Consider the following 16495-nt stretch of genomic DNA (forward strand, 5'->3'; position numbering starts at 1 on the left):
TATGATTAAAAGCAATTTTTATCTAGTTTCAAAAATATTTATTTTTACTCTGCAGACTTTTTTAGCTTCATATACCGTGTTAGTTAAAAGTAATAAAACAGGGACTTGCCTGGTGGCGCAGTGGTTAAGAATCCCCCTGCCAACGCAGAGGACACGGGTTTTATCCCTGGTCTGGGAAGATCCCACATGCTGCGGAGCAACTAAACCCATGCGCCACAACTACTGAGCCTGCACTCTAGAGCCCATGAGCCACAACTACTGAACCCACGTGCCACAACTATTGAAGTCTGCGTGCCTAGATCCCGTGCTCCGCAGCAAGAGAAGCCACCGCAATGAGAAGCCCGTGCACCGCAATGAAGAGTAGCCCCCACTAGCCCCAACTAGAGAAAGCCCGTGCGCAGCAACGAAGACCCAACGCTGCCAAAAATAAATAAATAAATAAAAACTAAAAGTAACAAAACAAACAAAACTACATTTTTTCCAAATACTACAAATATCCTATATTAGATAATTTACATTCTTAAATTATTTCTAAATTAATGGAATTATGTGAATGTTTACTTAATAGAAATAGCATTTGTATTCCTATGAAAATATAACATATGAGGGACTAATGTTAAAACCTTTAAATTTAGGTTTAACATAAATTTCTCCAAAACATCTTATAATAACAGTGAAAAAATAAACTATATGAGAAATCATTTGATAGCTTAGAGTCCTATAATTGAATAATATAAAGTGAAAAATGAACTTAAAGAATGGTTTTTATGTGACATTAAATTCACACTAAGAAACACAGAGTTTTAGCTTATATAAATGATGCAGTTGCAGTACAGCTATTGCAAAATTTTATTTAAAAAATAGGGTGAAAGGAATAAAACCAGCCATTTGAAATGGTATAATTTTAATAGAACACAAAGCGTCACTCTAGTATACATATCTTTACTCATTACTTCCAAAGCATATTTATTCAAATGGAAATAATATCCATCTTCTCCTGATCTATGATCCTTGACTACTATATTAGAAAATAGTTTATGGGAAAATATACCAAGCAAATGTCATTTATGAGTCATTGGCATAAAGAGCTGGTAATGTTACTATTGGTTTTAATGCTTGGTTTGATTTCCAAAAAGTGAATGATTATTCAGTTTTGTATTGTGCTGTACCGTTATCACCCAGTACTTAAAAATACTTTGTACATTATAAAATCATAACTCTTAGAGCCATGCAAAATCTTAAGAGATCATCTGATTCAACCTCCTGGTCTTTCAAATTATGTGACATCTGAGGGCCAGAAATTTTAAGAGACTTGCAAAGATTCACATCTAACTTGTAGTGAAGTTAATACTTGAACCATCTGGAGTATTGTTCTGGTTTGAAAACTCAGGTACCTTTTATTTTTGTCTCAGAATTTTTAGATTATATCCACTAGGTGCTATGAATATGGTGAAAGGTAAGACACATATGGTCACATGTCTCATGAAGCTTACACTTTTGTAGAGTAGACCAGTACAAAACAGGAAATTAACAATTGTGATAATTGCTGTGAAACAAGGAGTTCAGATAGAAGAATAACAGAGGAGTACCCACTTAAGATAGGTAGTCAGGGGTCTTCTAGGAAATGGCATTTTTGCTGAGACCTGAAGGACAGAAAGTGCCCTCCAAATGAAGAATGCATGGAAAAGAGTAGTCAGAAATAGGGAGTAAATAGCACCTGCATAAGTCCTGATCCCTTCAATGTTTTAAATTTATTTATAGCTTCCTGTGCATCTTGTATTATACAATCATGCATTTATTATAATTTTCTTCTTCTTGAAATATTTATAGCTTTTTTACTCAATGGTGTTATAAGCATATAAAATGATTATAGTGTGTTACATAGTGATTATAACAGTATTGTTTAAAAAGTAATTATTGAACAAAAGCAAGATGTTAATGTATTTAGTAGGTCCTTGTTGATTGTGGGTTTTTTTTTTTAAATTTTATTTATTTATTTATTTATTTTTGGCTGTGTTGGGTCTTCGTTTCTGTGCGAGGGCTTTCTCCAGTTGCAGCAAATGGGGGCCACTCTTCATCGTGGTGCGCGGGCCTCTCACTATCGTGGCCTCTCTTGTTGCGGAGCACAGGCTCCAGACGCACAGGCTCAGCAATTGTGGCTCACGGGCCCAGTCGCTCCACGGCATGTGGGATCCTCCCAGACCAGGGCTCGAACCCGTGTCCCCTGCATTGGCAGGCAGACTCTCAACCACTCTGCCACCAGGGAAGCCCTGATTATCTGTTTTATATATAGTAGTGTGTATATGTTAATCCCAAACTGCTAACTTATCCCTCCCCCCCCACCTTTCCCTTTTGGTAGTCATAAGTTTGTTTTCTAAGTCTGTGAGTCTGTTTCTGTTTTGTAAATAAGTTCATTTGTATCACTTTTTTAGATTCCACGTATAAGTGATATATGATATTTGTCTTTGTCTGACTTACTTCACTTAGTATGATAATCTCTAGGTCTATCCAAATTGCTGCAAATGGCATTATTTCATTCTTTTTTATGTCTGAGTGATATTCCCTTCTATGTATTTCCTAATTCTTGGCGTTAGGATAGTGTCTCAGAATGTCTTAAGTGATTGTTGATATGACATAATAGATATTTAGAACTCCTGAAGAAGAATTAAAAAAGGCCTATTTCTAAAACAGATTATTTAGGAACCCAAGGTATATGAGATGATAAAAGCCTCACGTTACCACAGGAAGCAGCAGCAGCAGTGAAACTTTTTTTTTTTTTGGCCGCGCTGTGCGGCCTGTGGGATCTCAATTCCCCAACCAGTGATTGAACCCGGGCCACGACATGGGTGAAAGCACTAAACCCTAACCACTAGACCACCACTAGACTGCCAGGGAACAACCAGTGATACATATTTTTAAATTAAATTTTAATGGAGATAATTACAGATTGGCATGTAGTTGTAAGAATTAATACAGAGAGATCCCATAAACCCTTTACTCAGTTCCCCTTAATGGTAGCATCTTGCAAAGCTATAATATAATATCATAATCCAGATATTAACATTGATACAGGCATGATATGGAACATTTTCATCACTGCAAGGATCCCCCATTTTGTACTTTTATAGCTACACTGCCTTCTATCTCCCACCCCCTCCTTAACCCCTGGCAACCATTAATCTATTTTCCATTTCTATAATTTTGTCTTTTCAAGAATGTTATATAAAATGGAATCACACTGTATGTAACCTTTTGAGATTGTCTTTTTACATTTATCGTAATTCTCTGGAGATTCATCCAGGTACTTTCATTCCTTTTTACTCTTATGCAGTATTCCATGGCACGTGTATTAGTTTCCTAGGACTGCCATTTTGAAGTACCACAAACCGGACAGCTTAAAAAAAGACATAAATTTATTCTCTGACAGTTCTGGAGGCCAAAAGTCTGAAGTAAGGTGTTGGCAGGCTGGTTTCTTCTGGGCTCTAAGGGAGATTCTGTTCCATGCCTTTGTCCTAGCTTCTGCTGATGGCCGGCAGTTCTAGGCATTCCTTGGTTTACAGAAGCATCACTCCAATCTCTGCCTCCATCTTCATATAGTGTTCTGCCTGTGTGGTCTCTTCTCTGTATCCAGATTTTCTTCTTCTTACAAGGACATCAGTCATGGATTATGGGCCCAACCACTCCAGTATGACCTCATCTTAACTAATTACATCTGCAACAACCCTATTTCCAAAAAGGCCACATTCTGAGGTTCCTGGGGTTAGGATTTGAACATATCTTTTTAGAGGACACAATTCAACTCATGACTGTATAGATATACCATACTTTGATCATTCACCCTGTGAAGAATATCTGGTTTGTTTCTGTCTCCATATAGTTTTCTTTTTACTGTCTCCATATAGTTTTGCCTTGTACAGAATGTCACATAATTAGAATCATACATTATGTAGCCTTTTCAGATTGGCTTCTTTTGCTTAGTAATGTACATTTAAGGTTCCTCCATGTCTTTTTGTGGCCTGGTAGCTTGTTCCTTTTGAACAGTGAAAAGTATTCCATTGTCCAGATATACCACAGTTTATCCATTCATCTGCTGAAGGACATACTGGTTGCTTCCCAGTTTTGGCAATTATGAATAAAGCTGTTGTAAACATTCATGTGTGGGCTTTTATGTGGACATAAGTTTTTGACTCCTTTGGCTAAATACCAAGGAGTATGATTGCTGGATCATATGGTAAGAGTATGTTTAGTTTTGTAAGAAACTACCAAACTGTCTTCCAAAGTGACTATACCACTTTGCATTTCCACCAGTAATGAATGAGAGTTCTTGTTGCTTCACATCCTCGCCAGCATTTGGTGTTGTCAGTGTTCTGGAGTTTGGCCATTCTCATAAATGTATGATGCTATCTCATTGTTCTTTTAATTTGCATTTTTCTGATGGCATATGATGTGGAGCATTTTTTCATGTGCTTATTTGCCATCTGTATATCTTCTTCGGTAAGGTATCTGTTAAGGTCTTTGGCCCATTTTTTAATCAGTTTGTTTGTTTTCTTGTTGTTGACATTTAAGAGATCTTTGTATATTTTGGATAACAATCCTGTATCAAATGTGTCTTTTGTAAATCTTTTCTCCTAGTCTATGGATCTCGTTCTTTTTTTTTTTAATCAATTTTTAAAAATTGAAGTATAGTTGATTTACAATGTTGTGTTAATTTCTGCTGTACAGCAAAGTAATTCAGTTATACATATATATTCATTCTTTTCAAAAAATATTCTTTTCCGTTATGGTTTATCACAGGGTATTGAATACAGTTTTCTGTGCTATACAGTAGGACCTTGTTGTTTACCCATTCTATATATAAAAGCTTATATCTGCTAACCCCAAACTCCCACTCCATCCCTCTCCCAACCCCCTCCCCCTGGGAACCACCAGTCTGTTTTCTATTTCTGTGATTCTGTTTCTGTTTCATAGATAGGTTCATTTGTGTCATATTTTAGATTCCACATATAAGTGATATCATATGGTATTTCTCTTTCTGACTTCACTTAGTATGATAATCTCTAGTTGCATCCATGTTGCTGCAAATGGCATTATTCCATTCTTTTTTATGGCTGAGTAGTATTCCATTATTTATATGTACCACATCTTCTTTATCCGTTCATCTGTCAATGGACATTTTTATTGTTTCCATGTCTTGGCTATTGTGAATAGTGCTGCTATGAACGTAGGGGTGCATGTATCTTTTTGAATTACAGTTTTGTCTGGATATATGCCCAGGAGTGGGATTGCTGGATCATATGGTAATTCTATTTTTAATTTTCTGAGGAACCTCTGTACTGTTTTCCACAGTAGCTGCACCAACTTACATTCCCACCAACAGTGTAGGAGGGTTCCCTTTTCTCCATGCCCTCTCCAGCATTTGTTATTTGTAGACTTTTTAATGATGGCTGTTCTGACCAGTGTGAGGTGGTACCTCATTGTAGTTTTGATTTGCATTTCTCTGATAATTAGCAATGTTGAGCATCTTTTCATGTGCCTATTGACCATCTGTATTTTTTCTTTCGAGAAATGTGTATTTAGGTCTTCTGCCCATTTTTGGATTGGGTTGTTTGTTCTTTTTGTTGTTGAGTTGTATGAGCTGCTTATATATTTTGGAAATTCAGCCCTTGTAGGTTGCATTGTTTGCAAATATTTTCTCCCATTCTGTAGGTTGTCTTTTTGTTTTGTTTATGGTTCCCTTTGCTGTGCAAAAGCTTGTAAATTTGATTAAGTCTCCTTTGTTTATTTTTGTTTTTATTTCTGTTGCCTTGGGAGACTAACATAAGAAAACATTGGTATGATTTATGTCAGAGAATGTTTTGCCTATGATCTCTTCTAGGAGTTTTATGGTGTCTTGTCTTACATTTAAGTCTTTAAGCCATTTTGAGTCTATTTTTGTGTATGGTGAGAGGGTGTGTTCTAACATTGATTTACATGCGGCTGTCCAACTTGCCAGGACCACTTCCTGAAGAGACTGTCTTTCCCAATTGTCTTTTACTTATTGGTAACTTACTTTCAGTAGTGCATGGCACAGTTCATTAAGATATTAATACACTTTATTATGTTGAGGTAAGTTCCCTCTACGCCTGCTTTCTGGAGGGTTTTTACCACAGCCAACATCATTCTCAATGGTGAAAAACTGAAACAATTTCCTCTAAGATCAGGAACAAGACAAGGTTGTCCACTCTCACCACTATTATTCAACGTAGTTTTGGAAGTTTTAGCCACAGCAATCAGAGAAGAAAAAGAAATAGCAGGAATCCAAATTGGAAAAGAAGAAGTAAAACTTTCATTGTTTGCAGATGACATGATACTATACATAGAGAATCTTAAAGATGCTACCAGAAAACTACTACAGCTGATCAATGAATTTGGTAATGTAGCAGGATACCAAATTAATGCACAAAAATCTCTTGCCTTCCTATACACTAATGATGAAAAATCTGAAAGAGAAATTAAGGAAGCACTCTCATTCACCATTGCAACAAAAAGAATAAAATATCTAGGAATAAACCTACCTAAGGAGACAGAAGACCTGTATGCAGAAAACTATAAGACACTGATGAAGGAAATTAAAGATGATGCAAACAGATGGAGAGATATACCATGTTCTTGGATGCAAGAGTCAATATTGTGAAAATGACTCTACTACCCAAAGCAATCTACAGATTCAATGCAATCCCTATCAAACTACCAGTGGCATTTTTCACAGAACTAGAACAAAAAATTGCCCAATTTGTATGGAAACACAAAAGACCCTGAATAGCCAAAGCAATCTTGAGAAAGAAAAGCAGAGCTGGAGGAAGCAGGCTCCCTGACTTCAGACTCTACTACAAAGCTACAGTAATCAAGAGAGTATGGTACTGGCACAAAAACAGAATTATAGAGCAATGGAGCAGGATAGAAAGCCCAGAGATAAACCCACACACATATGGTCACCTTATCTTTGATAAAGGCGACAAGAATATACAATGGAGAAAAGACAGCCTCTTCAATAAGTGGTGCTGGAAAACTGGACAGCTACATGTAAAAGAATGAAATTAGAACACTCCCTAACCCCATACACAAAAATAAACCCAAAATGGATTAAAGACCTAAATGTAAGGCCAGAGACTATAAAACTCTTAGAGAAAAACATAGGCAGAACACTCTATGACATAAATCACAGCAAGATCCTTTTTGACCCACCTCCTAGAGAAATGGAGATAAAAACAAAAATAAACAAATGGGACCCAATGAAACTTAAAAGCTTTTGCACAGCAAAGGAAACCATAAACAAGATGAAAAGTTAACCCTCAGAATGGGAGAAAATATTTGCCAATGAAGCAACTGACAAAGGATTAATCTCCAAAATTTACAAGCAGCTCATGCAGCTCAATATCAAAAAAACAAACAACCCAATCCAAAAATGGGCAGAAGAACTAAATAGACATTTCTCCAAAGAAGAGATACAGACTGCCAACAGGCACATGAAAGGATGCTCAACATCACTAATCATCAGAGAAATGCAAATCAAAACTACAATGAGGCATCACCTCACACCAGTCAGAATTGCCATCATCAATAAATCTATAAACACTATATGCTGGAGAGGGTGTGGAGAAAAGGGAACCCTCTTGCACTGTTGGTGGGAATGTAAATTGATACAACCACTATGGAGAACAGTATGGAGGTTCCTTAAAAAACTAAAAATAGAACTACCATATGACCCAGCAATCCACTACTGGGCGTATACCCTGACAAAACCATAATTCAAAAAGAGTCATGTACCACAATATTCATTGCAGCTCTATTTACAGTAGCCAGGACATGGAAGCAACCTAAGTGTCCATCAACAGATGAATGGATAAAGAAGATGTGGCACATATATACAATGGAATATTGCTCAGCCATAAAAAGAAATGAAATTGAGTTATTTGTAGTGAGGTGGATGGACCTAGAGTCTGTCATACAGAGTGAAGTAAGTCAGAAAGAGAAAAACAAATACTGTATGCTAACACATATATATGGAATCTTAAAAAAAAAAAAAAAGGTTCTGAAGAACCTAGGGGCAGGACAGGAATAAAGACATAGATGTAGAGAATGGACTTGAGGACACGGGGATGGGGAAGGGTAAGCTGGGACGAAGTGAGAGAGTGGCATGGACATATATACACTACCAAATATAAAACAGATAGCTAGTGGGAAGCAGCCGCATAGGGAGATCAGGTCCGTGCTTTGTGACCACCTAGAGGGATGGGATAGGGAGGGTGGGAGGGAGACTCAAGAGGGAGGGATATGGGGATATATGTATACATATAGCTGATTCACTTTGTTATACAGCAGAAACTAACACACCATTGTAAAGCAATTATACTCCAATAAAGATGTTAAAAAAAAAGGTATTAATACACTAAGTATGACAGCATTCCCAGAGGTATTCCTCACCGGCACTGCCTGTTTTCTTGTGGCTTTAATGTGGGTGAATTAATTTTAAATTCCTATTAGGGACAGCCTCCAAGGGCTAAAAGATCACTATAAGGTAACATGTGGCCTGTGTTGTTCTCTAACGGAGAAATGGGGAAGCCTACTGTCTTTATAATGGTGTTGTGGGGAAGATTTGGGGACTTACACTCATTCCCTTTGTCCTTATCAGAACAGCTTTCCCCAGCTCTAAAAACACACCCCTCACGATATGCACACAGCTTGGTTCCAGGCTGTCACCTTGATTTGGTTTATTTTACTCTAGGCACAGGTCTGACTTTAGCTATGTTCCATTTGAGATTTGAAATAAATTAAGATTCTCCTTCAGTCATATCAATTCATTTTAGGCTCTACACTTCTGGACCTAAGTGTCTGTACTTTGTGAGGTAGATGGTTTAACTGTAAAATGAAATGAATGCTATGTATCATAATACATTTGAAAGCATCTTGAATTTGGTTTTTGCTTCTAAACATTTCCTTCCATTTTGTTAATGCTAACATTTAATAACTACTGTGATGATTCAAAATCTGTTTAGTTTCATAATTCTTACGATTCTGAATGACTCTTATAAAGAGGAAAATGAAAGAAAATAGGAGCAAAATATACATATATATATATATAGTTTCCTTTAAAGTCTTTATTTCTTTAAGAAGTTGAAATAATTTATATTAAATCTGTTCTCTTTTAGTATTGTACTTCTGATAAGCCAAAAACAGACACTTGAAGAGCTAAAACAGTCAGTCCAGCAGCTGAGATGCACTGAGGCAAAGTTCACAGCACAGAAAGAATTGCTAGAGCAAAAAGTGCAAGAAAATGATGGGAAAGAGCCGCCTCCAGTAGTAAATTATGAAGAAGATGCACGATCAGTTACATCTATGGTAAGCCAAAGAGTAATCAAATGAGAAAGTTGAAAGAGTAGTATATAGGTAATAAGTGAATACAAAAAGTAATTCTGGTTGCTATAACAAATTATTACTCTTGTTAATATGCAGGTCCTATTAAACTTGTTTGTAAATGCAAAATAGACTTGTCAGTCACCTCAGGTCACCTGGAGAGCACTGTCAGGAACCACCTGTAGAGTCAAAGGAAAAAGCTCTTCTCTTGCCTTCAAAACTGAAAACAAAGACTGCAATTGTTTTTATTCCTGGGAGACAGCAGGAAGGTAGGGTGTTATTCTTAAGATAGAAATAAGGAGAAAGATATTTATTAATTTTTTTCTTATATAAGAACAGTAGAATTTATCTGAGATTGATGATATGTTTATTGTTTTCACAATACAAAACATTGATTTTTTTAAAGACGATTTTTTCTTATAAATAGCCTTAAACTACAATAAACACATTTAAATCTAGCAACTAGAAATTCAACTTTATTTTATACAGATTTATTAACTGTTTAAGAATGCCTAGTTTAAAATTACTTTCTCTCTCTCTTCCCCTTCCTTTCTTCCTTCCTTTATCTTATGTTGGTGGTTTCTATCAGGGGGCAGTTTTGCCCCCCAGGGGTCATTTGGCCATGTCTCCAGGCATGTTTGGATTTCACAGCTGGTGGATGCTATTGCTATCTCGTGGGTAGAGGCCAGTGATGCTACTAAATACCATGCAGTGCACGTTACAGCCCATCCCTTCTTACTCCCAACAAAAACTTACTCAAACCAAAATATTAATAGTGCCAAGGGTGAAAAAACCTGAGCTGTATCCTTGGATTTTTCTGTGGGTAACTGTGTGCAGTCCATAAATAGAACTATTATATTATAGTTAATTATGCTATAGGTGATATTTTAGTAATTTTTAGTTTATGTGATTCTAAATAGTACAATTTGATTGTTAAATGGATTCAAATGTCTCCATAGGAAAAAAAGACTGCATTTGAAATGTCCAATTCTAGATAAATCTGGATATGAATAGGAAGTGTTTAAATTATTGTGGTTATTACTATTTTTTATTAATTGAGCCATAGTGATCTATATATTACATTGTGAATTATGAATTATAATTTTTTGCTCTCCTTTACTGTCCTACCAGACAATAAACATCTTACCATGTAGACCAGGGACCCTACTGGATTAATTTTCTTGCTTCTTGATTTTTGATATGCATTTTTTTCAGAGGAACTTCTGAATGTTTATTCTTTTGCTTGGCTTTGAAACCTTACTTAGTAAATCTTTTGTTCTCTAAGTGTGGTTTATAGTATTTCCTTGTCCCCATATGGGTGTGGAATTGGTTACTTCATAGCCTTTTTTTAGTGGCAGATAGGTTAAAACGGGCTATCGAATTTATTTTAAGTAATTATGTATGCAGATGACTCATGTTGGCATTATTATTATAGAATAAAAGATAGTTCTTCAAGTCACTAAATGATAACATATCCCCATTTGGTAACAACAACTAAAAACTAGACTTTGGAATTTAAAATATAACAGTTCATTAATTCTTGTTTCATTAAGAACTTGTAATCATTTGGAGTTTTATCTTTCATAATCATTGAAGAAAAACTTTTTCAATAAATGAATAAATAATGTTTTAGAGAGAATGTATAATTCAGTTTAAGAGGCTAAACTGCTTTCTGGTACTTTCAAACTTTCTCTTATACCCAAATGATAATACCTTATAAATTTTTAGAAAGTGATGTCACATATTGCATTTATCCAGTTTATTTTAAATAGTTGAAATGCTATTTGTTTCTATACATCTTATCTATTCACTGAAGCAATGACTTTAGTAAGTCTTTAAGGAATTTACAAAGGAATGCTATGTGTAGTTTAAAGTAATAAAGTAACATTTTATAAATCAAACAGGACATTCCTCAGATTGATGGCAATTAATGAGTTTTTCAGTATGTTTTATAAAACAAGTAGAAATATTTGCAATTCTTAGTTCTTAAAACTAAATAATACTCCCACGTATATCAGTGAAATTTTTGCTTAATTCCATCTTTCAGTAATAATTAGAATATAACTTTTCATTTTATTCAAAAACAGTCAAAATATTAAAAGTATAAATGATTTTTCCCCAAATGACTGTTTAAGCATTGTTTTATGAATAACATTACCCAAAAAGCCTGAAATTAATGTAAGCAGTTCCATTGCTTTTTCCTCTATAAATTCCATCCTTATAAATGGTGTTTCAACAAGGGAAATTTAGTTGAATATTGGAAGAATTGGAAGAACTAAAAATTAAAGCATAATATCATGGAAAATAGTAAAAACTTGGCCTAAATATTGTTTAAGATTAAGTATTAACTATTTTACATGATCCTAATTAATGGCAGTGTTAACCAAAACTCAGACTCTTTGGTGGTGAATGCTTCTGTGAAAGAGAGCCCTTAAGGAACTGTACTGCTGAGATGGGCCATGGATTGTATATTCTTATAAAAATTCCAGGGTGATTCAGATGTCAGGGTTAGAATTGTAGTCAGGCTCTTAGATGTACTGATATTTATTTTGACTTTATAATTCGATGAGAATTAAGACCCATCTATTAATTTACAGAAATCTAAAAAACTGTGGAGACAGGTAATGTAAACATCTTTGTCAGGAAAAGTCATCCTTCTAGTGTTGTCTTTTTTCACCTAAGTCTAATTTTGGCCAAAATACCAAGAAGAAAATGATATTGATAAATATTAAGTATTGCACAGTAATTCTCTATTATCTGTGGATAAGTATGTTTCATTTATCCATTCAAGAAATATTTATTGAGCACCTACTATGTGTCGAGGATATTTCTAGATGCTTGTAATATATCAGTGAATAAAACTAATGAAGAATCTCTCTTAGAGGTTACATTCTGTGGTGAATGGCAGTTAATAAATAAGTAAATTATATATTATATTGGAAGGTGCTAAATGCCAAGGTGTAAAAACAAAGCAGGATAGGGGATTGGGGGTCTAGAGGGTCACAGGTTGGGATACAATTTTAAATGCAAGTAAAGATAAGCATCATCGAGAAAGTGACATTTTTTATATAAACAATGTTCTTTTTAATGAAAAAAATGAAATAATAGGTTAATAGTCATCACAAAATCTCTGCATGGTAGGAGTTTTTTTCTTTATCATTTTTCCTAATTTCCAAGATTTCTAAAAACAACATATGTGGCTTTAATAACTACAAAATAATAAATGTTATTAAATAAATATAATATATTCCTACCACATAAAATAAGAATAGTAAATAAAATAAAATATCTCATAGTGCTACTTACCATTCAAAGGCATCCACTTATCAATTTTTACACAAGAAAGTGACGTTTGAACAAAATCTTGAACTGGGGAGCTAGTAAACCACTTAATTTCTGGGGAAAGAGCATTCTAGTCAGAGGGTGTATTTATTGCAAAGACTATAAGGCAGGGGCAGGTCTGGACTCTCTAAGGTACAGTAAGGAGCTCTGAGTAGAGTGGAAGGTGAGAGTATAGCGAATGAGATTAGAGAAGTAATGGAAAACAGATCTCAGGACCTGTGGAACATAATTAAGGGTTATGGCTTTTCTCTGAATGAAATAGGGAGCCATTGGGTTGGGAGGTTATAACAGAAGATTGACATGCTCTGACTTTTGAATTAAATGGATCACTGTGTTGATAATATGCTTAAGGTTAATAAGAATGGAAGATTGAGGTTGTTACAGCAACCCAGGTGATAGAAGATGACAGTTTGAGCAAGGATGGTATCACAGGAACTAACAGGAAGTGTTTAGCTTCTGGATATGTTTTGAAGGTTGAGCCCATGAGATTTCCTGTGGATTAAATGTGGGGTATGAGAGAGAGGAGTCAAGGACAACTTTAAGGTTTTGCGCAGGAGCACTAGAGGAATAGAATTTGTTTCAAGTGCATGGAAAGAGTACACATAGAGCAGTTTTGATGAGGAAGAGCAAGATTTCAGCTTGTTTTTCCAAAAAAGAAAGAAAGAGAGGGAGGGAGGGAGGGAGGAAAGGAAGGAAGGAAGGAAGGAAGGAAGGAAGGAAGGAAGGAAAGAAAGGAAGGAAGGAAAGAAAGGAAGGAAGGAAAGAAAGAAAGAAAGAAAAAGAAAGAAAGAAAAGAAAGAGAAAGAAAGGAAAGAAAGAAAGAGAGAAAGAAAAGAAGGAAAGAAGGAAAGAAAGAAAAGAAAAGAAAGGAAGGAAGGAAGGAAAGAAAGAAAGAAACCCCATCAGTGTAGAAATTTGGTAGTTCCAGAGGATGGTTTGGACTGGAGATATAAATTTGAGAGTTGTAGGCATCAAATGGCATTTAAAATTATTTGACTATAGAATGTCACCAAGTGAGAGAGGATAGAGAAGAAAAGAGAAACAAGGACTGAACTCTGGGGCACTGCAAGTTAGGTCTAGACAAGGAGGAATCAGGAAGAGATTAAGAAGGAATGACCAGTGAGGTAGTAGAAAATCAAGAGAATTTGGTGTCCTCGAAAAATGTTCCAAGGAAAAATGAGTTCTAGAATTTCGGACATACCCGGTTAAGGCAAAAGAAACAGTTGTATTGACTGCAGGAATTTTCTAAACTTTTTGTATCAAATTCCCAAGAGGAGAACTGTAGCACGGAATGCAGTGTCTCTGGAAATACTGTTCCAATCCCTTTTCAAAGAGTGTCCTGAAGGGACCACTGTGCAATGGAAACTGTACTTTGGGAAATGATGAATTAGAAGACAGAGCCTTTCTTATCCATTTGAGTTATTGACACTTAAATGTGCTGTTAATGCTGAAGACATTTGAGTTGTTTAAATGGACTATAGACCCAAGGATTATTTTATTTTATTCTTCACTTCTAGTTCTGCAGGCAGAAGAATCTGCCTTCTGGGGCAAATTAGAAGGCTAAACTCTTTGTTGGCTGCCCTATCTGGATAATGATGGAAATACCAAGATTTTCTAGTCCCTGACTAAACATTGTCTGACTTTACTCTCTCTCTCTCTCTTAATTTATTCAAAAATATCACGTTTGTTTTTAGCTATCCAGTTGTAAGAACATAAGTTTTCAACCAGTGTCTGTTGAATTGAGGAATTGAACTTCCTTTTTACTCCAGAGTAATCTAGTTATTTTCCTTTTAACAGCATGTGCTTTAGGCCAAATAATTTTTGTTGAAAGAATCTCTGTTGTATGTCAAATATATCTGGCACCATGGAATGAGTTCCTAATTTTTAAATATGTTTAGCTATCCTATAAGATAATTGCCTTTACTTTGATGTTTCTGAAATTGCACATTTTTAAGCCCTTTTACTAGACTAATACACAACATATATTTATCTTCTCTGCATATTTTATTGAGTTCTGCTTAATTGAGCAGCACTATCAATAAAATCCTGTTTTGTTACATTTTCAACCAACAAAATATCTGGTTTGTTGACTAAATATTGTCTGTATTATGATTTGATAGTAATTCATTTTACCATAATGTTCAATATATTTTCAATTTTATAGTTAGTCACTAAATTGGAATGATATCAATTGAGATATATTGACAGCATCATTGAAGCTTTATCTGTTTTCATCATCAGGTATATTTTCTTTCTTTAAATACATAAGGTAAATGTTATTCCAAGCCTTACTATCAAATACACTGAGAAGAGTACCAGACTAAGAATCAGGAGACCTGAATTGAGCTTTGTCTCTGCTGTGTAACTATCGTCAGGTTACTTAACCTTTCTGAGTTTTCTTTTCCATAAAAGGAGGAAATGAATGTGTACCCACCTTGCCTGACAGGATTTCTGTGACACTGAAATGAGATTATGTTGAGTATTTTATATATTAAGAAATACTGTTACAAAAAGATTCTATTTTACTTTTTTCTAATAATGTAACTTAGTTCACATGTAAATTAATTTGTAGATACTTACTGAGTTCTTAAGTATGAATTGTAGATTTTTCTGTAGGATTATCTTTTGTAATATTTCTTATTTATGAAGGCAAAACCTTAATTAATTTCTCTGAATATGTAGTACATATACGTGCACAGGTGCCTAAGTATCCTTTCCTTAGTCCCTAGTTCCCTACCTCAGAGGTAACCTTCCAGAAGCATTGTATGCAAATATAAACATAAATTTATATTATATGCTTCCTGCTCTTTTGACACAAATGGTAAAACATACAATACTGTTCTGTACCTTAATTTTTACTTAATATATTTTAAGTATCATTTTGTAACAGTGAGTATACAGTTACTTTTTTTTTCATTTTTTTGTTCAACAAACAGATATTTATTGAATGTCAGGCGTCAGGTGCCATTTTAAGTTCTGGGGATACAGTAGTGAACAAAATAAACATTTTTTTTTTTGTCCTCATGGACCTTTCACTCTAATTGGAGGAGACAGACAATAAACAATCATACACACACACACACACACACACACACACCTACATACATATATATGTCAGGTGGTAAGTTCTTTGGAGAAAAATAAAACAAGCAGGGAGAAAAAGGGTGCTGGGAGGGGTTTTCATATATATGGTGGTCAAATAAGGCTTACTGATAAAGTGATTTATACAGAGATCTGAAAGAACTAAGGGAGCAAATGATGAGATTGCCTGGGGTGAGAATATTCCAAGCAGTGGGAAAAGCAGTTGGGAGGCACTGATGCAGGAGTCTGGTTCTTGTGTTGGAACAACAAGGAAGCCAGTGTGGCTGGAACAGAGTGAGCCAGAGTAGTAGGAGATGGGGTCAGAGAAGTAGTGAGCATTTAGATCGCATAGTCACGCAGACCATTGTAAGGACTTTGATGCTAACTCTTAGAGAAATAAGACTCTGAGCAAAGAAGTGACATATTTACATTGTTTACAATTGTTTGTTATTATAAAGACAGCTGGTGAAATCCTATAATTTTACTATGTGTATAAATAGAGATTATATGTAAGATACATTTTGGAAGGTTTTGTGCAGTTTATATAGGTTTAGATTTTACTCTCAAAGTAATTTAAAGGTTTCTTAACCTGAGAACAATGTCAGTTATGGATATTAATTACTACATTAATATCGACATTAATATTTCAGTTTTATAGATTAATAAATTCTTGCTTCCA

The 16495-nt window shown here is 35.0% G+C and overlaps 1 protein-coding gene and 1 long non-coding RNA gene across 10 annotated transcripts in view; both read left to right on the top strand.

Moving 5' to 3' along the window:
* FER (FER tyrosine kinase) overlaps positions 1–16495 on the top strand; it is a 457469-nt gene that overhangs the window by 154238 nt on the left and 286736 nt on the right. For 8 of the 9 annotated variants that reach the window (XM_082376336.1, XM_082376339.1, XM_082376338.1 and 5 more), the window contains one exon: positions 9189–9378. In XM_082376336.1, the coding sequence (XP_082232462.1) occupies positions 9189–9378 (190 nt within the window). Of the gene's footprint in view, positions 1–9188; positions 9379–9492; positions 9596–16495 lie in introns of those variants that run through there. The other variant, XM_082376341.1, reaches the window with a different exon arrangement.
* The window catches only part of LOC309622615, a 463955-nt gene that overhangs the window by 131252 nt on the left and 316208 nt on the right, over positions 1–16495 (top strand). The window lies entirely within an intron of this gene.

The sequence above is a fragment of the Balaenoptera borealis genome (assembly GCF_965194805.1).
Source record: "Balaenoptera borealis genome assembly, chromosome: 2".
Lineage (NCBI taxonomy): Eukaryota > Metazoa > Chordata > Mammalia > Artiodactyla > Balaenopteridae > Balaenoptera > Balaenoptera borealis.